At 50.7% G+C, this 16601-nt stretch overlaps 5 protein-coding genes across 5 annotated transcripts; all 5 read left to right on the top strand.

Moving 5' to 3' along the window:
- Nucleotides 1-139: 139 nt before the first annotated feature.
- J7337_000452 (uncharacterized protein) lies at nucleotides 140-1590 on the top strand (the record flags this gene model as incomplete). The annotated part of the gene is made up of 2 exons (XM_044818205.1): nucleotides 140-220; nucleotides 409-1590. The coding sequence occupies 2 exons, from the start codon at nucleotides 140-142 to the stop codon at nucleotides 1588-1590; spliced, it is 1263 nt and encodes a 420-aa protein (XP_044685907.1).
- An 8-nt stretch (nucleotides 1591-1598) lies between these two features.
- On the top strand, nucleotides 1599-2959 carry J7337_000453 (uncharacterized protein; the record flags this gene model as incomplete). Its single annotated transcript, XM_044818206.1, has 3 exons — nucleotides 1599-1817; nucleotides 1995-2818; nucleotides 2872-2959. The coding sequence occupies 3 exons, from the start codon at nucleotides 1599-1601 to the stop codon at nucleotides 2957-2959; spliced, it is 1131 nt and encodes a 376-aa protein (XP_044685908.1).
- A 2337-nt stretch (nucleotides 2960-5296) lies between these two features.
- On the top strand, nucleotides 5297-7315 carry J7337_000454 (uncharacterized protein; the record flags this gene model as incomplete). The annotated part of the gene is made up of 4 exons (XM_044818207.1): nucleotides 5297-5320; nucleotides 5408-5533; nucleotides 5581-6150; nucleotides 6233-7315. The coding sequence occupies 4 exons, from the start codon at nucleotides 5297-5299 to the stop codon at nucleotides 7313-7315; spliced, it is 1803 nt and encodes a 600-aa protein (XP_044685909.1).
- A 532-nt stretch (nucleotides 7316-7847) lies between these two features.
- On the top strand, nucleotides 7848-11396 carry NIC96 (nuclear pore complex subunit; the record flags this gene model as incomplete). The annotated part of the gene is made up of 2 exons (XM_044818208.1): nucleotides 7848-11024; nucleotides 11076-11396. 2 exons carry the CDS (start codon nucleotides 7848-7850, stop codon nucleotides 11394-11396), a joined length of 3498 nt encoding a protein of 1165 aa, XP_044685910.1.
- A 1357-nt stretch (nucleotides 11397-12753) lies between these two features.
- Nucleotides 12754-14793, top strand: J7337_000456 (uncharacterized protein; the record flags this gene model as incomplete). The annotated part of the gene is made up of 2 exons (XM_044818209.1): nucleotides 12754-12976; nucleotides 13181-14793. The coding sequence occupies 2 exons, from the start codon at nucleotides 12754-12756 to the stop codon at nucleotides 14791-14793; spliced, it is 1836 nt and encodes a 611-aa protein (XP_044685911.1).
- Between the last annotated feature and the right edge of the window lie 1808 nt (nucleotides 14794-16601).

Below are 16601 nucleotides of genomic sequence, written 5' to 3' on the forward strand. Positions count from 1 at the left end.
GTGTCTTAATCTCTCAGCGCGCCTTGGGCGTCGCGACCACGCCTTTGCGACTCTCGACTTTATGCGCCTCTTCTGAATTCCCCAGGTTCTTCCTTAATATCGATTGTCGCGTTGGAGTCGCGCAGCGCCTGATGACATCATGACGGATCAGGGTGAAAAGAAGGGTCTCTGGAGCATGCTCCGCAGGGCCAGCTCCAGAAGACATTCGACGAAACCTCCGGTACGTAACAGCAACAGCGGCAGCAGTGGTGTCGATATTTGTCCTTGGAGCTCGATTCGGGGTTCTTCCCATCGGAAACTTCGGTTCCCGAGCTCGAGTTCTAGCTGTAACACATATGGAGCTATAGCTCAAGCTCCGATCTCGCCGAGGCATAATGCTGAGCATATCGCTAATACTCTCACTTACAGCCAAAAGACCTTGAGCCTAGAGAGTACCATCGCCCTCGTCGTGCTAGTAATGGCGACATAGGCCATGCGCCATTTCGCCAAAGTATTGGTTCAGCTCCCGATCTTACCTACGATAGTCAGCGTCCGCCGACTGCTGAAGACGAGTCCAACATGCGCCGCAGACAGAAAAGAGGACAGCCCGAACCCGAGCCCGAACCCCGATCATCCCCAATACGGTCCAAGTCGTCCGGCTTTCTTAACAAGTCCCGCGCATCGAATGGACCCAGACCATCGAATGGACGTCCGGTTCGTGCTCGGGACCCTCAATCAGCATGGCCACCCTATGGCATTTCTATGAACGATGAACTACCTCATCAACATGCCTTGGAGCTAGTTGCTCGAGGTGCTCCCTCTCATAAAGGCCACAAACTACCTATACCGCATCAACCCGAAGAATTCTACGCTCTTTATACGACATCGAGTGGAAATCGAGGTGATGGAAAGTCTTCTGACAATACCGATGTTTCGAACCTCCATGACTCCATGACACAGCTCATGACGCTACGCCTTATAGGCCATGGTTACGCAGACCGGCCATGGGAGACCCTCGAGCAACCGAGTTTCGCCTTCTTCTTTGGTCACCTACCTGGAACCATCACGCTCAACGAATGGGCCTCAATGTCCAGTGTTCTTCCACCTACAATTGCCCTCCGAGATGCGGGAGTCATGCCTCGCACCATGAGTCTCGAAAGTATATTCGATCGACTGCAGGAATTACGGCATGGTATAGAGGACGACGACGAGTCTTTGCTCTATCGCGTTCTTTACAAGCGTATTTTGAGGGACCCCGAGAAGTTTCTTAATCCCCACAAGACCCTCGACAAGCAGATTACGGATCTTATCATGGTTCTGTCTCGCCCGGACTGGATCGACTTTAGTAATCCCCGGAATCAAGTTGCTACGCGCTTCATCTTCGACAGAGGCCCCGGGAATGAGGAGCAGTTTCACAAATTCTTTCACCAACTTCTGCTAAGTCTAGAGCTTGAGTTGCGCATTCAGTCAGACCAACATAGTGATTGGGCAAAAGAGAAATTGACATCACAAATACCCCCGTCAATACAGTGGAATCTGGCCCTTGCTCGTCGTTGGCAGGATTTTGTGCGTGTTGATGATGTTGGCAAAACACCTGAAGAGAGTGAGTGACAAACAAGATGGATGTCGACGAGAGCTTGCTGCTAACAGGACCAGTTCTTCTCCGGTATAAGTTGAAGAAGCGCCAAATCAGGATGTTGAGGCGCTTTGCTCAGATGATGAGATGGCCCAACCTAGCCGATACCCTTGATAATATGAAACAGAAGGATTCGGAATTGGCTCTGGATGAGGTCAGCTCTGATGCGTTTGCCTTCTTCAGCGGCCTTGTGTTGCCTGGTGTAAGTCTTCCTGCCTACTGATTGCCGGATGATTCTTTCTGTCCGTGAGTAGAGACTGACCGCGAATAGCAAACCTTCCCCTTTTTAATAATGAACACCCTCCTTGACCTTGACCCGGATAGTGCAACTGATAACCTCGCGCTGCTTTCACACATGCATCCTCATTGCGGATTTCAGTACAAGAACAGCTACACATATTGGTCGGCCACTTCGATTGTGGGTAAGGTTCTAGCACCTACGTGCCATGCTGTTGCTGGTTGGATCGGCCCTGCTCGCCCTACCAAAGATCTTGACCCGACCCAGATTGCAAGAATTCGAAGCCGAAAACCAATACAGCGGATGAGTCCCCAGGATGTCGAATCGATGGCAGAGCGCTCTGACCCGCTTGGCCCTGCTGCAGATGCATATCCAGTAGAGGATTACCAGCCAGTGCGCCCGAAAGGCGGTCCCGAAGATGCTATTGACACGGTACGGATAGAGCTGTTAAGTCTCAAGCCAGCAGATGGACCTGGGGACGCCCCTACTGCAGCAGGGCTTTCGCGACTGTTTGACGCAACAGTGCAGTTTGCCATTGATGGGGTGTCATGGCCATTGAAACTCATGTACGATGTCTCATTCGTGGCCGCGTGGCCTTGCTCTGATGGACCACATCCGCTCTTCTTTGACTACGTCTACACGTCAATCCGTGTAGATTCTATCGTTGGAGTGCGAGACTGGGGAGGTCTGTATGGAGGACGGCAATTGCATAGTGTGCGATCAAGCCCAGGACCAGATATGATGCGAGGTCCCTACCGAGATATGTTCAGCCAGAGCTTCAAACACAGCCACGTACCATTGAACGGATTGATGCAGACTGGTGCACTTGAGGAAGAAGATGAGAATGACGATGAAAAAGTTCTCGTGGTGGAAGCGTTCGGAGTCCGCGATAACGAGGTCTTGGCACGAGCATGGTGTTCTCACTGGGGTCTCAGTGCCGTGGTGGCCGATATTCGGAGAACATGGTAAGTCTGATACGACGTGACAGAGGTGCATATTGTTGCTGACGAGGATCTAGTGTGGCATGTGCCATTCGTGAAGCGTACGCGGCAACGCTGACAGTGGTGATCCTGGTAGAAGGCCAGGAGTACCCTAATAATGAGTGACGAATTTATGAATTATGTATAGGTATTTGGTCCCCCGCCTAGCAATGGGTTGGGATATGGACTGCCGGGAGTGATTTAGGCATGGTCAGGGGAGTTTGTGTTTTAGGAAGAAAGACGAGGGAGAGGCAGCGAAAACTCAAGAAGGGGGAATTGGATGCGAGCGGTGTGTTGCCGGTAATAGATGTTGAGGGTTGATCTGGCGTGATGGTTGAGGGAACGGTTCCTTCAGACCTGAGGATATTGTCTCATGTGATAATTTTGACTGCATATGCATGGTTAGTTGAAGACTCATCAGCTCATGGGTTGTAAGATAATAGCATTGGTAGAAGGAAAGATAGCATAGCATAGCATGATTGCATTTCGTTGACCATCGTGTAACTCGTCGAGTTGACCTATCCTATCCTATCCTATCAAGGTGACCAGATGCAGGTGATACTCACCGCACAAGACACAACCAAGCAAGTCACAAGATCTCGGTGAGCGAAGATCATCAGATGCCATTGGCCAATTGCTGCATGCATCACGGATGAGCCGGATCTGGAATTCCGGACCTGATGGCTGGAACAGTTTCAGCATCCCGCTGCAATGTGCTGTAACGCTATAAGTGCGCTAAACCGACCCCTCGGGATGGGTGATAGGAATTGCCGGATACAGTGGAGGCCAGATGATCCCTGTCCCAGGAGCATTTGGAGGTCATCGGACACTATGAGTTTTTCTCTTGTCTTGTTGTTTCTCGTGTTTTCCACCCCGCCCGCTTCGGCCGAGAGAAGAGGATGGAAGTTCATGCCACATCATATCATCTTGCTACGGACGATTATCAGAGAGACAGGCCAAGTGGGCGGTGTGTTTTTGGTTAGTTGTGGTGGAGATGCGTTGATCGCATCGTGAGAGTCGCTTAGACAGTTCCTGAGGTACGGAATACTCTACCTATCTAGAGTTTGGTGCCAATTGTAGGTTGAGTTAGGTTAGGCAGGCGTTTAAGGGGTAATATCTTGTTGAGTTGGGTATCGTCGTCAACAAATTCCATGTGGTTTAACCCTACTCCGTAGATGGACAGACTATGGGGAATACCGATGTCTGTGATATGCGATTCGCAAGTCAATGGATTCTTAGGCATGGATCTCATGATTGGTTATCAACGAAGCGAGGAATAGTTTTCTTTGCTTTTTGTTTCTCTTGTCTAGTTGTATTTTATGTACACACCTTGTATTTGATGCTGTTATTGTTCATCATGAGTTCTCATAATGGCAATGGCAGATCATGAAATCTATCGCTAGCCTGGAGATGGACTGATGGACTGATGGACCGTTCTGGGTGGCTTGGGAACCCCACCTGAGCTCAGGCAGCAACATTTTGAACGGCTCAAGAGAAGAAAAAGAGTACGGAGCAGAGCCTGAAATTCTCTGAGAGTGATGCTGCTGTTGAGGACGCCACTGAACAGTAGCATCGACACTCAGCACAACTCTCGGTTGCAGAGCTTCTCCCTCTTTGGGAGAACCTGCAGCGATTCTCAGCTTCTAGAGCTCTTGGTATTGGACCTCAATAAGGTAGACACACTAGACACACCTGAATTGCTATAGCACACCCTCTCCTCTAGCTTTGCCTCCTGGCCTCCCACGTCCTCCTCACTCTAGGCTCATGCATCCCGAGCATCCCCGCCCTGGAAATAGTGGGCTTCGGTGGGGGTTCCCCGGGCTCAGAACATGTCAAAGCTCCCAATCCCATCATGGGCAAACAATGGAGCTCTCCTCATCATGACTGGCCTCTCTCTTTTTTTTTTGGCAGTGAATCGCGAGATGCCGAGAGAAGAGAGAGTCCATAGTAAAAAAGCGTTCCACGAGCTTATTTTTGGGAGGAGGCTCCACATCGCCTGATGATCGATTCAACTGTTTAGATCGTAGATATATATGAGTGAGGTCTCTTCTCTTCCCGAGTTCTCACAGAGCAACGTCATCTGTTTATTCATGTTTATGAATTGAGTTACAAAGCATTACGAACGAATACAGACGAATACAGTACAATCCAATCCAATCCATCTCGAGCTAAGACTCAGTGATCCATCACTGGCTACACACCCTTAGCTACTCTCAAAGTTCCAGACTTTTGTTGCTTTTCGCGGGGTGACGCCTCCGCCTCAGACGACGCCTCCTCTTCTCGGCCTTCTGCTTCTGCTTCACACCTCTTTGAATCATTCTTCCCCTCCCTCCTTCGCTCACTCAGCGTCTTCTCAAGACTATGTATAGCAACCATAAGCCCATCAAAGTCATGGAGTAGGTTTCCCTTCATCCCGCCATTCTTTCACATTTCATGCACAGTTGCTGATTAACCTTCTTCGCAATGGATAGACCTCCTCAAGTTTTGGTATGCGCTCATCGGGATACACCCTTCAGCCGTTTGTGGCGGTTGTATAAGGTTAACATTGTGTCATGACTGACTTGTCTCGTGTAGGATCACTACATCGGTGTCGATGTCGGCACTGGCTCTGCTCGTGCTTGCATCATTGACGAAACTGGTGATATCAAGGCTCTGGCCTCTGAGAACATCAAGCTATGGCAGCCTGAGACTGGCTACTACGTAAGCTGCACTCGCAACACTATCCCATCATGATCTGACTCCTCTAGGAACAATCCACCACAGACATCTGGCAATGCATCTGCGAATGTGTCCGCCGCGTCGTTAGCGAGTCCACAGTCAACCCCTCGAGTATCAAGGGCATTGGCTTTGATGCAACTTGCTCTCTTGCCGTCTTCACCCATGACACCGACGAGCCGCTCCCCGTCACTGGCCCAGACTTCACCAATGATGGCAATGACCGCAACGTCATCCTATGGCTCGATCACAGGCCTGTCGAAGAGACCGAGAAGATCAACAACACCAAGCATAAGCTTCTCAAATATGTTGGTGGAAAGATGAGCATTGAGATGGAGATGCCAAAGGTGCTCTGGCTCAAGAACCACATGCCTCCTGAGCTATTTGCCCGTGCCAAGTTCTACGATCTTGCCGATGCTCTGACACACTTGGCTACTGGCAACGAGACCCGTAGCTACTGCAGTGTGGTTTGCAAGCAGGGCTTCGTCCCAGTGGGTGTTGATGGTAGCGTCAAGGGTTGGCAAGAAGACTTCTACCATGAGATTGGTCTTGAAGATCTTACCAAAGACGACTTCAAGCAGATGGGTGGTGTCAACGGGGTGGTGAGCCTTTTTCATATTATCTTCCCTTGATTTCTCTGCTCCATGCTTTTCATACGCCAGAAGCTAACCATCAAATTCGCAGAACGGAACCTATGTCAGCGCTGGCGAGCCTGTAGGCACTTTGAGTCGACTAGCCGCGAACCAACTCGGTCTTCCCATGGGCATCCCTGTGGGCAGCGGTGTCATTGACGCATATGCAGGTTGGATCGGAACTGTGGGAGCTAAAGTCGATCTTGGGGACGACGAACTCAACGCTGCTGTACCCCACAATGACCTTGCCCAAGCCTTCACTCGTTTGGCTGCTGTTGCAGGAACCTCCACATGCCACTTGGCTCTGTCCAAGGAGCCTGTCTTTGTCCCTGGTGTCTGGGGTCCTTACCGTGATGTACTCTTGCCTGAGTTTTGGATGGCCGAAGGTGGTCAATCTGCGACTGGAGAGCTTCTGCGACATATGCTCGACATCCACCCCGCTTACAATGAGACATGCGCCCTTGCCAAAGCTGAAGACAAGCACATCTATGACTTCCTCAACACTCACCTTGAGTTGATGGTTGAGAAGCATAATGCTCCCTCGATTTCATACCTTGGCCGTCACCACTTCTTCTATGGTGACCTTTGGGGTAACCGCTCACCAATCGCTGATCCCAACATGAAGGGCAGCATGATCGGACTGGACAGCGACAAGAGCACCGACAACATGGCCCTTTGGTACTACGCCACCATGGAATTCATCGCATTACAGACCCGCCAAATCGTCGAGCAGATGAACAATGCCGGCCACGAGATCTCCTCCATCTTTATGTCTGGTTCCCAGTGCCAGAACCCCGTTCTCATGAACCTTCTAGCAACGGCCTGCGGCATGCCTGTCCTTATTCCCCGTTACGTCAACGCTGCTGTCGTTCACGGTGCTGCCATGCTCGGTGCCAAGGCAGCAAGTCATGCCAAGGAGGGCAGTGAGCCTGAGTCTCTCTGGAGCATCATGGACCGCATGAGCAAGCGAGGTCGACTGGTCGATCCCAGCACCAACGAGGACGAGAAGGCTCTCCTTGATGCCAAGTATGAAATCTTCCTAGACATGTGCAAGACACAGCAGGAATACCGCAGTAAGATTGACAAGGTGGTTTCCAAGAAGGCAAGTTTGAATGGTGCTCCAAATGGTGCTTAGGGGTCGAGCTTGGGTATTAGATGACGATATGAAGTTGATGAGCGCTGGATTTGGGCAATTGGCGTTGGAAATTTTGGTATAAAGACCAGTAATTAATGATCATCTGTACATAGATACAAGGGCGTATCTCTAAAAAGGGTGAATGAAATAGAATAATCGACTTATTTCTTTGTTAATTACAATGTTTTATGTTGATGTATCACAAACATCCATTTCCACCTCGAAATTTACTGGCTGAAAGCTGGAGCTCTGAGCATTGACTCTGTAGTTTGCCTAGCGTTGCCTAGGAGCAAACACCCTCTGTGATTGGACAAAGCTTCACCTCCAAGGAACTCATCCCAGCCTTGGCCCACTCCTAAATTTCTAGATCCAAACGCGCCGCCTTTCTCTGTTTGTTGACCAGGCTTTTTCATATTCTCTCAACCACGTCTTCAGACATTTCGTCTGTCATTAGCACTTCATCGCTTCGAACACAAGCCGAGGAGACACGATCGTTTTTTTTTTTCGACGGTATCATCGATAACGAGGCGCCATGTCACTCTTCGGACAGTCCACCAACACTGGTGGCAGTTCATTGTTTGGAGGAGCCAACACGGGCGGCACAACAGGCGGGCTGTTTGGGCAGTCTACAACACAAAATCAGCAGAGCGGAGCAACAGGTGGCGGTCTGTTTGGTCAGAATGCCCAGAACCAACAACAACAACAGAGCGGAACAACGGGAGGAGGCTTATTTGGAGGACTGGGGGGCGCAAACAAACCAGCTACCACGGGTACTAGCCTCTTCGGACAGCCGCAACAACAGCAGCAGACCGGTAACACAGGCGGTGGTCTCTTCGGTCAGTCAACGACACAGCCGGCCAGCACAACCACCGGCGCCGGAACTGGCACTGGACTGTTTGGACAACAACCTGCGCAGACTCAGCAGAGTGGAACTACAGGCGGTCTGTTTGGCGCTCAGCAGCAGCAACAGAAGCCATCGCTGTTTGGTTCTTCCCTAGCGCAACCCGCGGCAGCTGCGAAACCCTCATTGTTCGGTCAACCGCAGCAGCAGCAGCAGCAGCAGCCGCAACCCCAGCAGAACGCGCCTTCGATGCTTGGTGCAAGCACCCTCGGCGGGAGCACCCTGGAAGGAAGCCTTTTTGCCAGCCAGGCCCCCAATGGACAATCACAATCACAGCCAGCGGGTGCCTATTTCGACAGTCTCTTTGCCAAAAGCCAGAAAGCTGATGGTAAAGCCAATATGGAGGACCTCCCGAGTCTCGAGCTTGGTTTGGGCGATTTACGGCATCGATTGAAGAAGCTCCAATCAAAGCCTAGCGACAAACCTCTTGGTGGAAAGGCTCACTATCTTCTTGCAGCCTCTGGTGTTGATCCTGGTGTTGCTGCTAAGGACCTTGGTCTCCTTGATGTCCAGGCTGGTCGCACTGAGCGAACTACCCATGGATATGCCCCAAGCGAACTCGATGTCGAAACATACCTCTCGAACCTCCAGACCAAGACGACTCTTAGCATGATTGCCGATGGGATCGATCGATCGGTTCGCGACTTTGACAACTTCCTCGAAGACAATGTTACAATGGAATGGGAGGCGCAACGAAAGCGCATTTACCAGCATTTCGGAATCTCGCCTCGTGAGGATGTTGCTACGTCTGGTCGTGATTCTCAGAGCGCTTTCGGTCGATCTAGGCGCAAGAGCCAGGCCCCTGCGGCAAAGAGTGGAAGAGCCAGTGTCCTTGGCAGGTCGACACTCCAGAAATCTGTCATCGGAACACCTAGCCGAATTGGAGCGCATACAACTGATTTCTCTGATGTCGATCGCTCCTCTGAGTCAGGTGGCCTGGATGGTCGCGTTTCCTCTGATGATAGAGTGCTTCGCGAGAGGCAAGGACGTCTCTCGGAGAAGATTCGCAACCTCAACACAGCTCGTATTCTTAAGCGATCTTATCCCATTCTCTCTGAGCTCGCTGCTGTTGAGAAAAAGTCGCACGAACCCCATGCGCCACATCTTGTTGAGGCGTACCTTGCCGTCATGGAGATTGTAGGTGAGAATCCTGATGCCGAGACGACACTTAACAATGCCACGGCCCGGGAGCGCGAATTTGCGGATATGTATCTCAACGATAACCCCAACTCAGCCAAGGCTGTTGAGATGCGAAAGCGTATCCTCAGCGGCGCAAACGTCTTCCTTGAGAAACAGTTCTTGCGCGAAGTTGAGTCACTTATTGCTAAGCATCCTCACGAGGCGAAGCTTGGAGGTCTCCCCGATATTGTCAGCAAGGTCAAGGCGTACATCCGACTACGGTCCGCACGAAAAGATCTGGTTCCCGACAATACTGAGCTTCAGCAGGTTCAGGGCGAATATGTCTGGGCTATTGTGTTTTATCTGCTCCGCTCAGGACATGTGAGCGAGGCGGCTAAGTATGTTAATGACAACACCAATCAGTTCCGAGGCATTGATAGAACCTTTGCAACGTACTTGAACAACTACGCTGCCAGTGAGGATCGCCGTATCACCAACAGGAAGCTTCTAGATCGTTGCACAAATGAGTACATTCAGCGCTCTCGTAACGCCCCTGAAAACTCGATTGATCCTTTCCGCATGGCTTGTTATAAGGTTATCGGACGTATCGAGCTCGGTAACCGCAACCTGGACGGACTCAACACAGATATCAATGATTGGATTTGGCTGCAGTTCAACTTGGCGAGAGAAGGTGATAAGACGATCGAGATGGCTGGCGAGTCATATGGCTTGGCTGAGTTGCAGTCTAGCATCCGAGAAATCGGACTGAAGCACTTCCCCAAGGCCAACTCAGAGGACAGCAACGGCAGCTTTGGCATGTTCTTCTACCTGCAGATTCTCTCAGGTATGTTTGAGGATGCCATTGCCTACCTGTACCCCTTCTCGTACGTCGATGCTGTGCATTTTGGACTCGCGCTCGAGTTCTACGGTCTGCTCCGACCAAGTGACGCTATGTCACCATCCAACGACTTGCGAAGCTACAGCACCAAGAACCTACCACAGATTAACTTCGGTCGCATGATCGGATACTACACTCGCGACTTTAGAGCCGCTGATGTCGTGTCTGCCGTGGACTACCTGACCCTCATCTGCCTGAACCAGGATCTCGGCGGCGAAGCTGGCCAGCGACACAGCAGCCTCTGCCACGAGGCTCTCCGCGAGTTGGTTCTCGAGACACGCGAGTTCAGCAAGCTGATTGGTGATATCCGACCAGATGGTCGACGAATTCGCGGTATCATCGAGGAACGCGGTCCCCTCATTGGACTTGATGCTGAGGACGACTTTGTCAACACTGTCACACTTCAGGCCGCCAGTTTTGCGGATGAGAACGGCCGTACCACGGATTCTGTGTTGCTGTACCATCTGGCTGGTGAATATGATACTGTCGTTGCCATTGTCAGTCGCGCATTGAGCGAGGCTGTGTCTCTCGAGATTGGCGAGGACCCTATGCGTCTCATGCCTGTCAAGCCCCGGGCTGGTGAGCAAGAGGCGGACGCTGGCAGCAGTCTCAGCTTGGCAGCAATTGACGATCCTGTTGAGTTGGCAAAGACCATGATGAGCATGTACGAGCGAGACGCCATGTTCTATAGGAGGATCCAGGACCAGAACAAGGTCGCTTGCCGGGTGCTACTAGAGATGAGCAGCATCAAGGGATTGGTGGAGTCCGGACAGTGGGCTCAGTGCCTCGACGTAAGTTCACGAACTTCTCGTATAATGGAATTTGCTAACGAATTTGAACAGAGAATCCGAAGCCTCGAAATCCTCCCTCTGGATGCAGCAGGCGATGGCAGCACCATTCGAGCATATGCCTCGAAGTTTTCTGGACTCTCACAACCCGTTTCTATTAATGTGCCCAACCTATTGATGTGGACCATTATTTGCTGCGTTCGCCAGCGAGAGCAGCTTACAAGCGGCCAGTTCAGCGGCAATGAAGGCACCCGACGATTAATGGTGGATCAGCTGAAGCAGATGACACTGGATTTGACGACATATACCAGTCAGTTGCGATACAGATTCCCACCTCATCTGCACGAGGCGCTTGCAAGAGCATCAGCAGAGTAGACGTTGAACTTGGGAATATCACGGGTTGGGTTTGTTGAATACAGGCAATTGGTTGTATGGCTATAGCAGGATGCCTAATGAGCTTAAAGACAAGACATACACAAAAGGACAAGGCAAAGGCTAGTAGAGATTTTGTGGGATAGGACGGCATTGATGTAAGAGACTTGGAGAGAGAATAATCTCGTTTCGTTGGCGGCTTGGTAGTAATTGTACCATCACAATATCGATGCATGTTTTTTCAGGATGTAAGATTTATATATTGGCGATGTGAAATAAAATGCTCCTTTGTCAAGAAGTCTCAAGTCCCTTGAACTTTTTTTTTTTTGAACTACTTGTACGGTCGAAACTCAATATCACAGGGTAGTCAACTCGAGATTGTCACGGAACTATTAAGGAGTCATGAATTATTTACCAACATCGATAACCTTTGGAAATCATGAATGAACTAGCACATCGTTATAATGAAAGCAATCAATATCTTCTTTGAAAATGCATGCGTGTTGTCCGTAGTGTACTTTCTCTCGCGGTCATACTCGGTCTTATTATTCCCAGATCGTATCTTGTTGGGGAGTTTTCGATATATTACGGAGTCACCTGATTCGACGGTGGCTCATTGTTCACCCCTCAGTCCAAATTTTTCGAGGGTCCATGACTCGTTCTCAACATGGACCTGGCGGGCTTTATGAGTCAACAGTCCCCCCTCAGAAGCTGTGCCTGTCTCTTTCCAGTTACAATTGTTTCCACGGACCCGGTCGGTCGTTAATCGATTGATTCGCTTTGCTCGTACTCGTGCTTGTGCTTGTGCTGTGCAACCGACGATTCGATCTAGGCCCTGGCCTGGTTCTCGACCCTTTCCTTTTTTTCCCTCTCTCTCGCTGTTGAGACGTATCGAGTAGGGGAAGTGACCCCACAGGTGAGAAGGGATTGGATATCTTCATCCTCATTACCGGGCTATTCCCCCTAGGACTCCCCTTGCTGGCTGGGTCGTGTCGTGTCGTACATTGCATTGCATTGCATTGCTTCGTCCTGACTCGTTGAGTCGAGCGAGTGAGTGAAGCAGACAAGGAGCGATCAGGCGCGAGACAAGGCAGAGCCCTTCTTGCCAGGTCGGTAGAGGTTTCGCTCTTGAGTTGTCTGAAAGGCAAGGAACCTCGTTGAGGTAAGGTTGGCTCGTCGATTGAGTGGATACACAACAACTCATCCTCGTTCGTCTACCCCCACACTCTCAGACACGAACCTCCGTTCCGTCTCAGTCAGCCTCTTTTGAGTCTTTTCCCTCTCGCCTCGGTCTTGTTCCGCTTCAACTGCCGAGGACAAACCCACTCCGAGACGGGGGCATCTTCCCGCTTCCGCTCCGATGGCCTCCGGTCCCGATACCCCAGGTACCGTTCAGAGTCCCGCTGGCTTCGGCCCTGGCCCGGACGATGATTCGGCTTCCCTCAAACGTGACGCGGACGCGGTGAACCCAGGTTCACCCGCTGGTGGTGATGACAGCGCAAAGAGGAGGAAGAAGGCTGGCCCTGGGAGTAGAGGTGTCGCCAATTTGACACCTGAGCAACTTGCTAAGAAGAGAGCGAATGGTGAGTGCAGTTTTTTCTTTCCTTTCTGGTCATATGATATATCAACCACCCTATCACGGTTCAGTCACTGAGGCTGCTGACGAATAATGGTCGTCTTTGTTCCTGTTGATCTTATCCTGTCTATACCCTTCCTGTCTTGAGACTCACCCCATTGGTCTCGTCGTATGTGATAAGATATATGTAATACCACTAACGCCATTACAGACCGTGAAGCTCAGCGGGCCATTCGTGAGCGTACCAAAAATCAGATCGAGGACCTTCAGCGCCAGATCCAAGAACTCACCAACCAGCAACCCTATCAAGAACTGCAGAGTGTTCTTCGTGCCAAAGAAGCTGTTGAGCAAGAGAATGCCGACATCAAACGTCGTTTAGCTGGCATAGTTGCCATGCTCCAGCCCATTATTGGTCAAGGCAAGCATCTCCTTTCTGTCTCCCTGTCTTCAGGATTAACACAGCATATAGCTGGCATTGAGCAAGCATACGTATCACCAGCTCAGACGTATGCACCCCCCGTACAGCATCCTGTTACTTTGGCCGTCCACAACAATCACCACAACAATGCGAACGCTGCTTCAACACCCGGCAGTGTTGCGTCTCCTCCAAGTCATGATCCTGCACCAAGTCAAGGTCACTGGCATCATCAGGGCCACCATGCGCCTCCTCAACATCACCACTCTCCTCACCCGCCCGCTGGGCCACCAACTACTGCTGAAGCACAGGCTGCCAGCCAATTGACTCAGCAGCGCCGAAATCTCCAACATGGACTCGATATGGGCCCTGAACGTCTTGGACTAGAATTCCTACTTGAACCATCTCAGCGGGTGAACCGGATACAGAACGGTGTCAACGGCGCCCAAGACACGCCACAGTTCCGCCATATGCCTATGAAGCATGACTGGACAGGCGTCAATCAAGAGCGTGCGTTGCATAGTCGGTCGGCAAGCTGGGGCTCTCAAGGGAAGCCAGGTCAGACTTCACAGGAGCAACAGCAGGGCCAGCATCAGCCCCCATCGCACCACGCATTGTCGGCTGCTCATACACCCGAAAGCTCACACAGTCCTGGCTATAGCCCTGCCATGAGTGCAGCTGGTGGACCCATTCCGCGCAGTGAACCCAGCACTACCGATCCTGCGACCCTTATCAAGAATTGCCCACCGACCTGTCCCCTTGACTCTTTACTACTCGACTTCCTCAGCGAACGTCGTCAACGTGCTGCTGATGGACTGCCTGCTCAGGATGTTGTTGGCCCACGTTATCCCTCCGTCTCATCACTTCTCAATCCTGCCAACAGTGCATACAGTCACCCTCTCTCCAAGGTGTTCACCGATATCCTCGCTACTTTCCCCGACATTTCGACTCTTCCTGAGCGTGTAGCCGTGCTTTACATCATGTTTCTTGTCATGCGCTGGCAAATAGAACCTACTCAGGAGAACTACGACCGGCTCCCCAAATGGATGGCGCCATGTCCTTCCCAGCTCACCATCCCACATGCTGCCTGGCTTGACCACATTCCCTTCCCTAAGATGCGAGATTATCTTGTTCGCGATCACAACCCGCTCCTTCACCCCTTTGATAATTTCTTTGTACCATTTACCACAACTCTCTCGTTGTCTTGGCCATACGAGGAGACCGACACGTTACTTCAGGATCCAGACAGTGATGAGCTCATGATCAATCCTGTCTTTGAGCGCCATCTACGGAACCTGGATAATTGGAAGTTGGGTGATGCTTTTGCCAAGGCCTTTCCTAAGCTAGTTGGAACATTCAACCTCAGCCAATCTACTTCACCACGACCAACTTCGTCCAGCAGCCGATGACACAGGTGCTAGAAAAGTAACTTATCGAAGTAACTATTCTGTACAATAGGTTTTTTTTAAACGGTTGGCGTCTTGTGTGCTCGTTCCTCCAAGTCTTGGAGGTTTGGCTTTGGGTTGTCTTTGTCCAAGGGAAGGGGGATGTTGTATTGTGATGGGATTTCTGGACCATGGTTGTTGCCTGGCCAGAGTACACGGTATCTATCACACTTACCGGAGTTTTTTGTTTTCAATGTCACCAAAATACGTATGCTTGCACGCTTGCACGCGATTGAAGGATATAATCACTAGGTTTAGAGATATTGTAGGGTGACTTGGATGGTAGTCAACAGAAGCTCGGGTTGCCCTAAAGGGATTTCATCTTAAAGTCTTCAAAAGTTGGCCTGATCTAGTCTAAATTCATACAATCTGATCCTAAAGTCTTCAAAATCTGGCCTAAATCTAGTCTAAATTCATACAATCTTATCCCACTGACCCCGAAATCTATTCTAATATTATTCCACCACCCACTCCCTTCCTTGTTAGTCCTCGTTTTCACACCTCGACACACGCAACACTACCGCTTGCCTTCAACAACATAATCCAGAATGGAACGTTGGACTTTGTTCGCGACCCTAGTGGGCTGCTGCCAATCCTCATCCCGGTTCTCAACCGGCTCGCAAAAATTATCAAAGCCATTGCAAATCTTGAGGGTTTGTCGACAGTCGACAGTCGACAGTCGATTTCAGCTCGGTGGTTGGCTGCCGGGGAACATCTCAGGATATATATACTATCTCAAGACGTAGAGAGAACCCCTTGGGTACATTTCGGCGGTAAAGAGGGATGAGGGGGAAACAATTCCGATCTTTGGGCAAGATATTGTGGTGTCCCCCCTTGGCCAAAAAGTCTCTGAGAATCTGAAGGTCGGCGCGTGACACATGCCAGGCCAGAAATATCGATAGTCTTGGGTGTGATCCCACATGCTTTCAGCTTGTTCGCGACTTGATGCACGTTCATCCGAGGCATTCCGCGGCTCGGAGCGTATACTTTTTTCTTGTGTAGATGGCTGATGGCATCGACCTGCTCTCCCTGAAAGCGCAGGGTGGAAACAGCTGGCTTTGTTTCTTCGGTGTGAACGATGAGGGTGTTCAAGAGTGACTTGCCAGAAACTCGGTCAATGATGCACGTTTCATACAGTTCGTGTGTGATTGGGTTGAACTCGTTGTCAATAATGACAACTTGTTGGTCCAATTGCTGTCGAACTGGCTGCCGAACTCGCCGCTCGTAATCTTTGGTGCATGTCCAGGTTTTGAAGATTGCGTCGACAAACGTTTGTCTCAGGGCATCGAGACCACCTGTCAGGTCGATCTTGGGAGAGTCGAAACGTTTGATCAACTGTCTAACCCTCACCTCAGAGTGGCAGCTCGTACAGCGACTGTCAAGCGACATAGTCGGCATCCTTCTGCCGCGACTGCGTCTGATCAATGCCGTGTCGAAATCAATGATTGCGCCTGCGGGGCAGCCTTCAACAATGAAATGTGTCGTCTTGAGGGCCGGTCCGGCGCATTTGTAGCCCCTAGCATTGAAGCAAACGAAGTGAGCAGTCATTCTCTATCATGGGCTATTTTGATGGTTGTGGCGTTGCTAACAGACAGGGGAGTTGACACATAGGGCTTGGACGAAAGAAGAAAATACAGTGAATGACGTTTCAGCGAAACAAATTATGGCAGAATGGGTCTTAATCCCTGGCGCTTCACCAAGTTCTCTTCGCAAATATATCGCCAAAGCTTCAGTTTGGGGGCTATGTGACTGACGAAGTGCCTCTACAGCGC

The sequence above is a fragment of the Fusarium musae genome, chromosome 1 (assembly GCF_019915245.1).
Source record: "Fusarium musae strain F31 chromosome 1, whole genome shotgun sequence".
NCBI lineage: Eukaryota > Fungi > Ascomycota > Sordariomycetes > Hypocreales > Nectriaceae > Fusarium > Fusarium musae.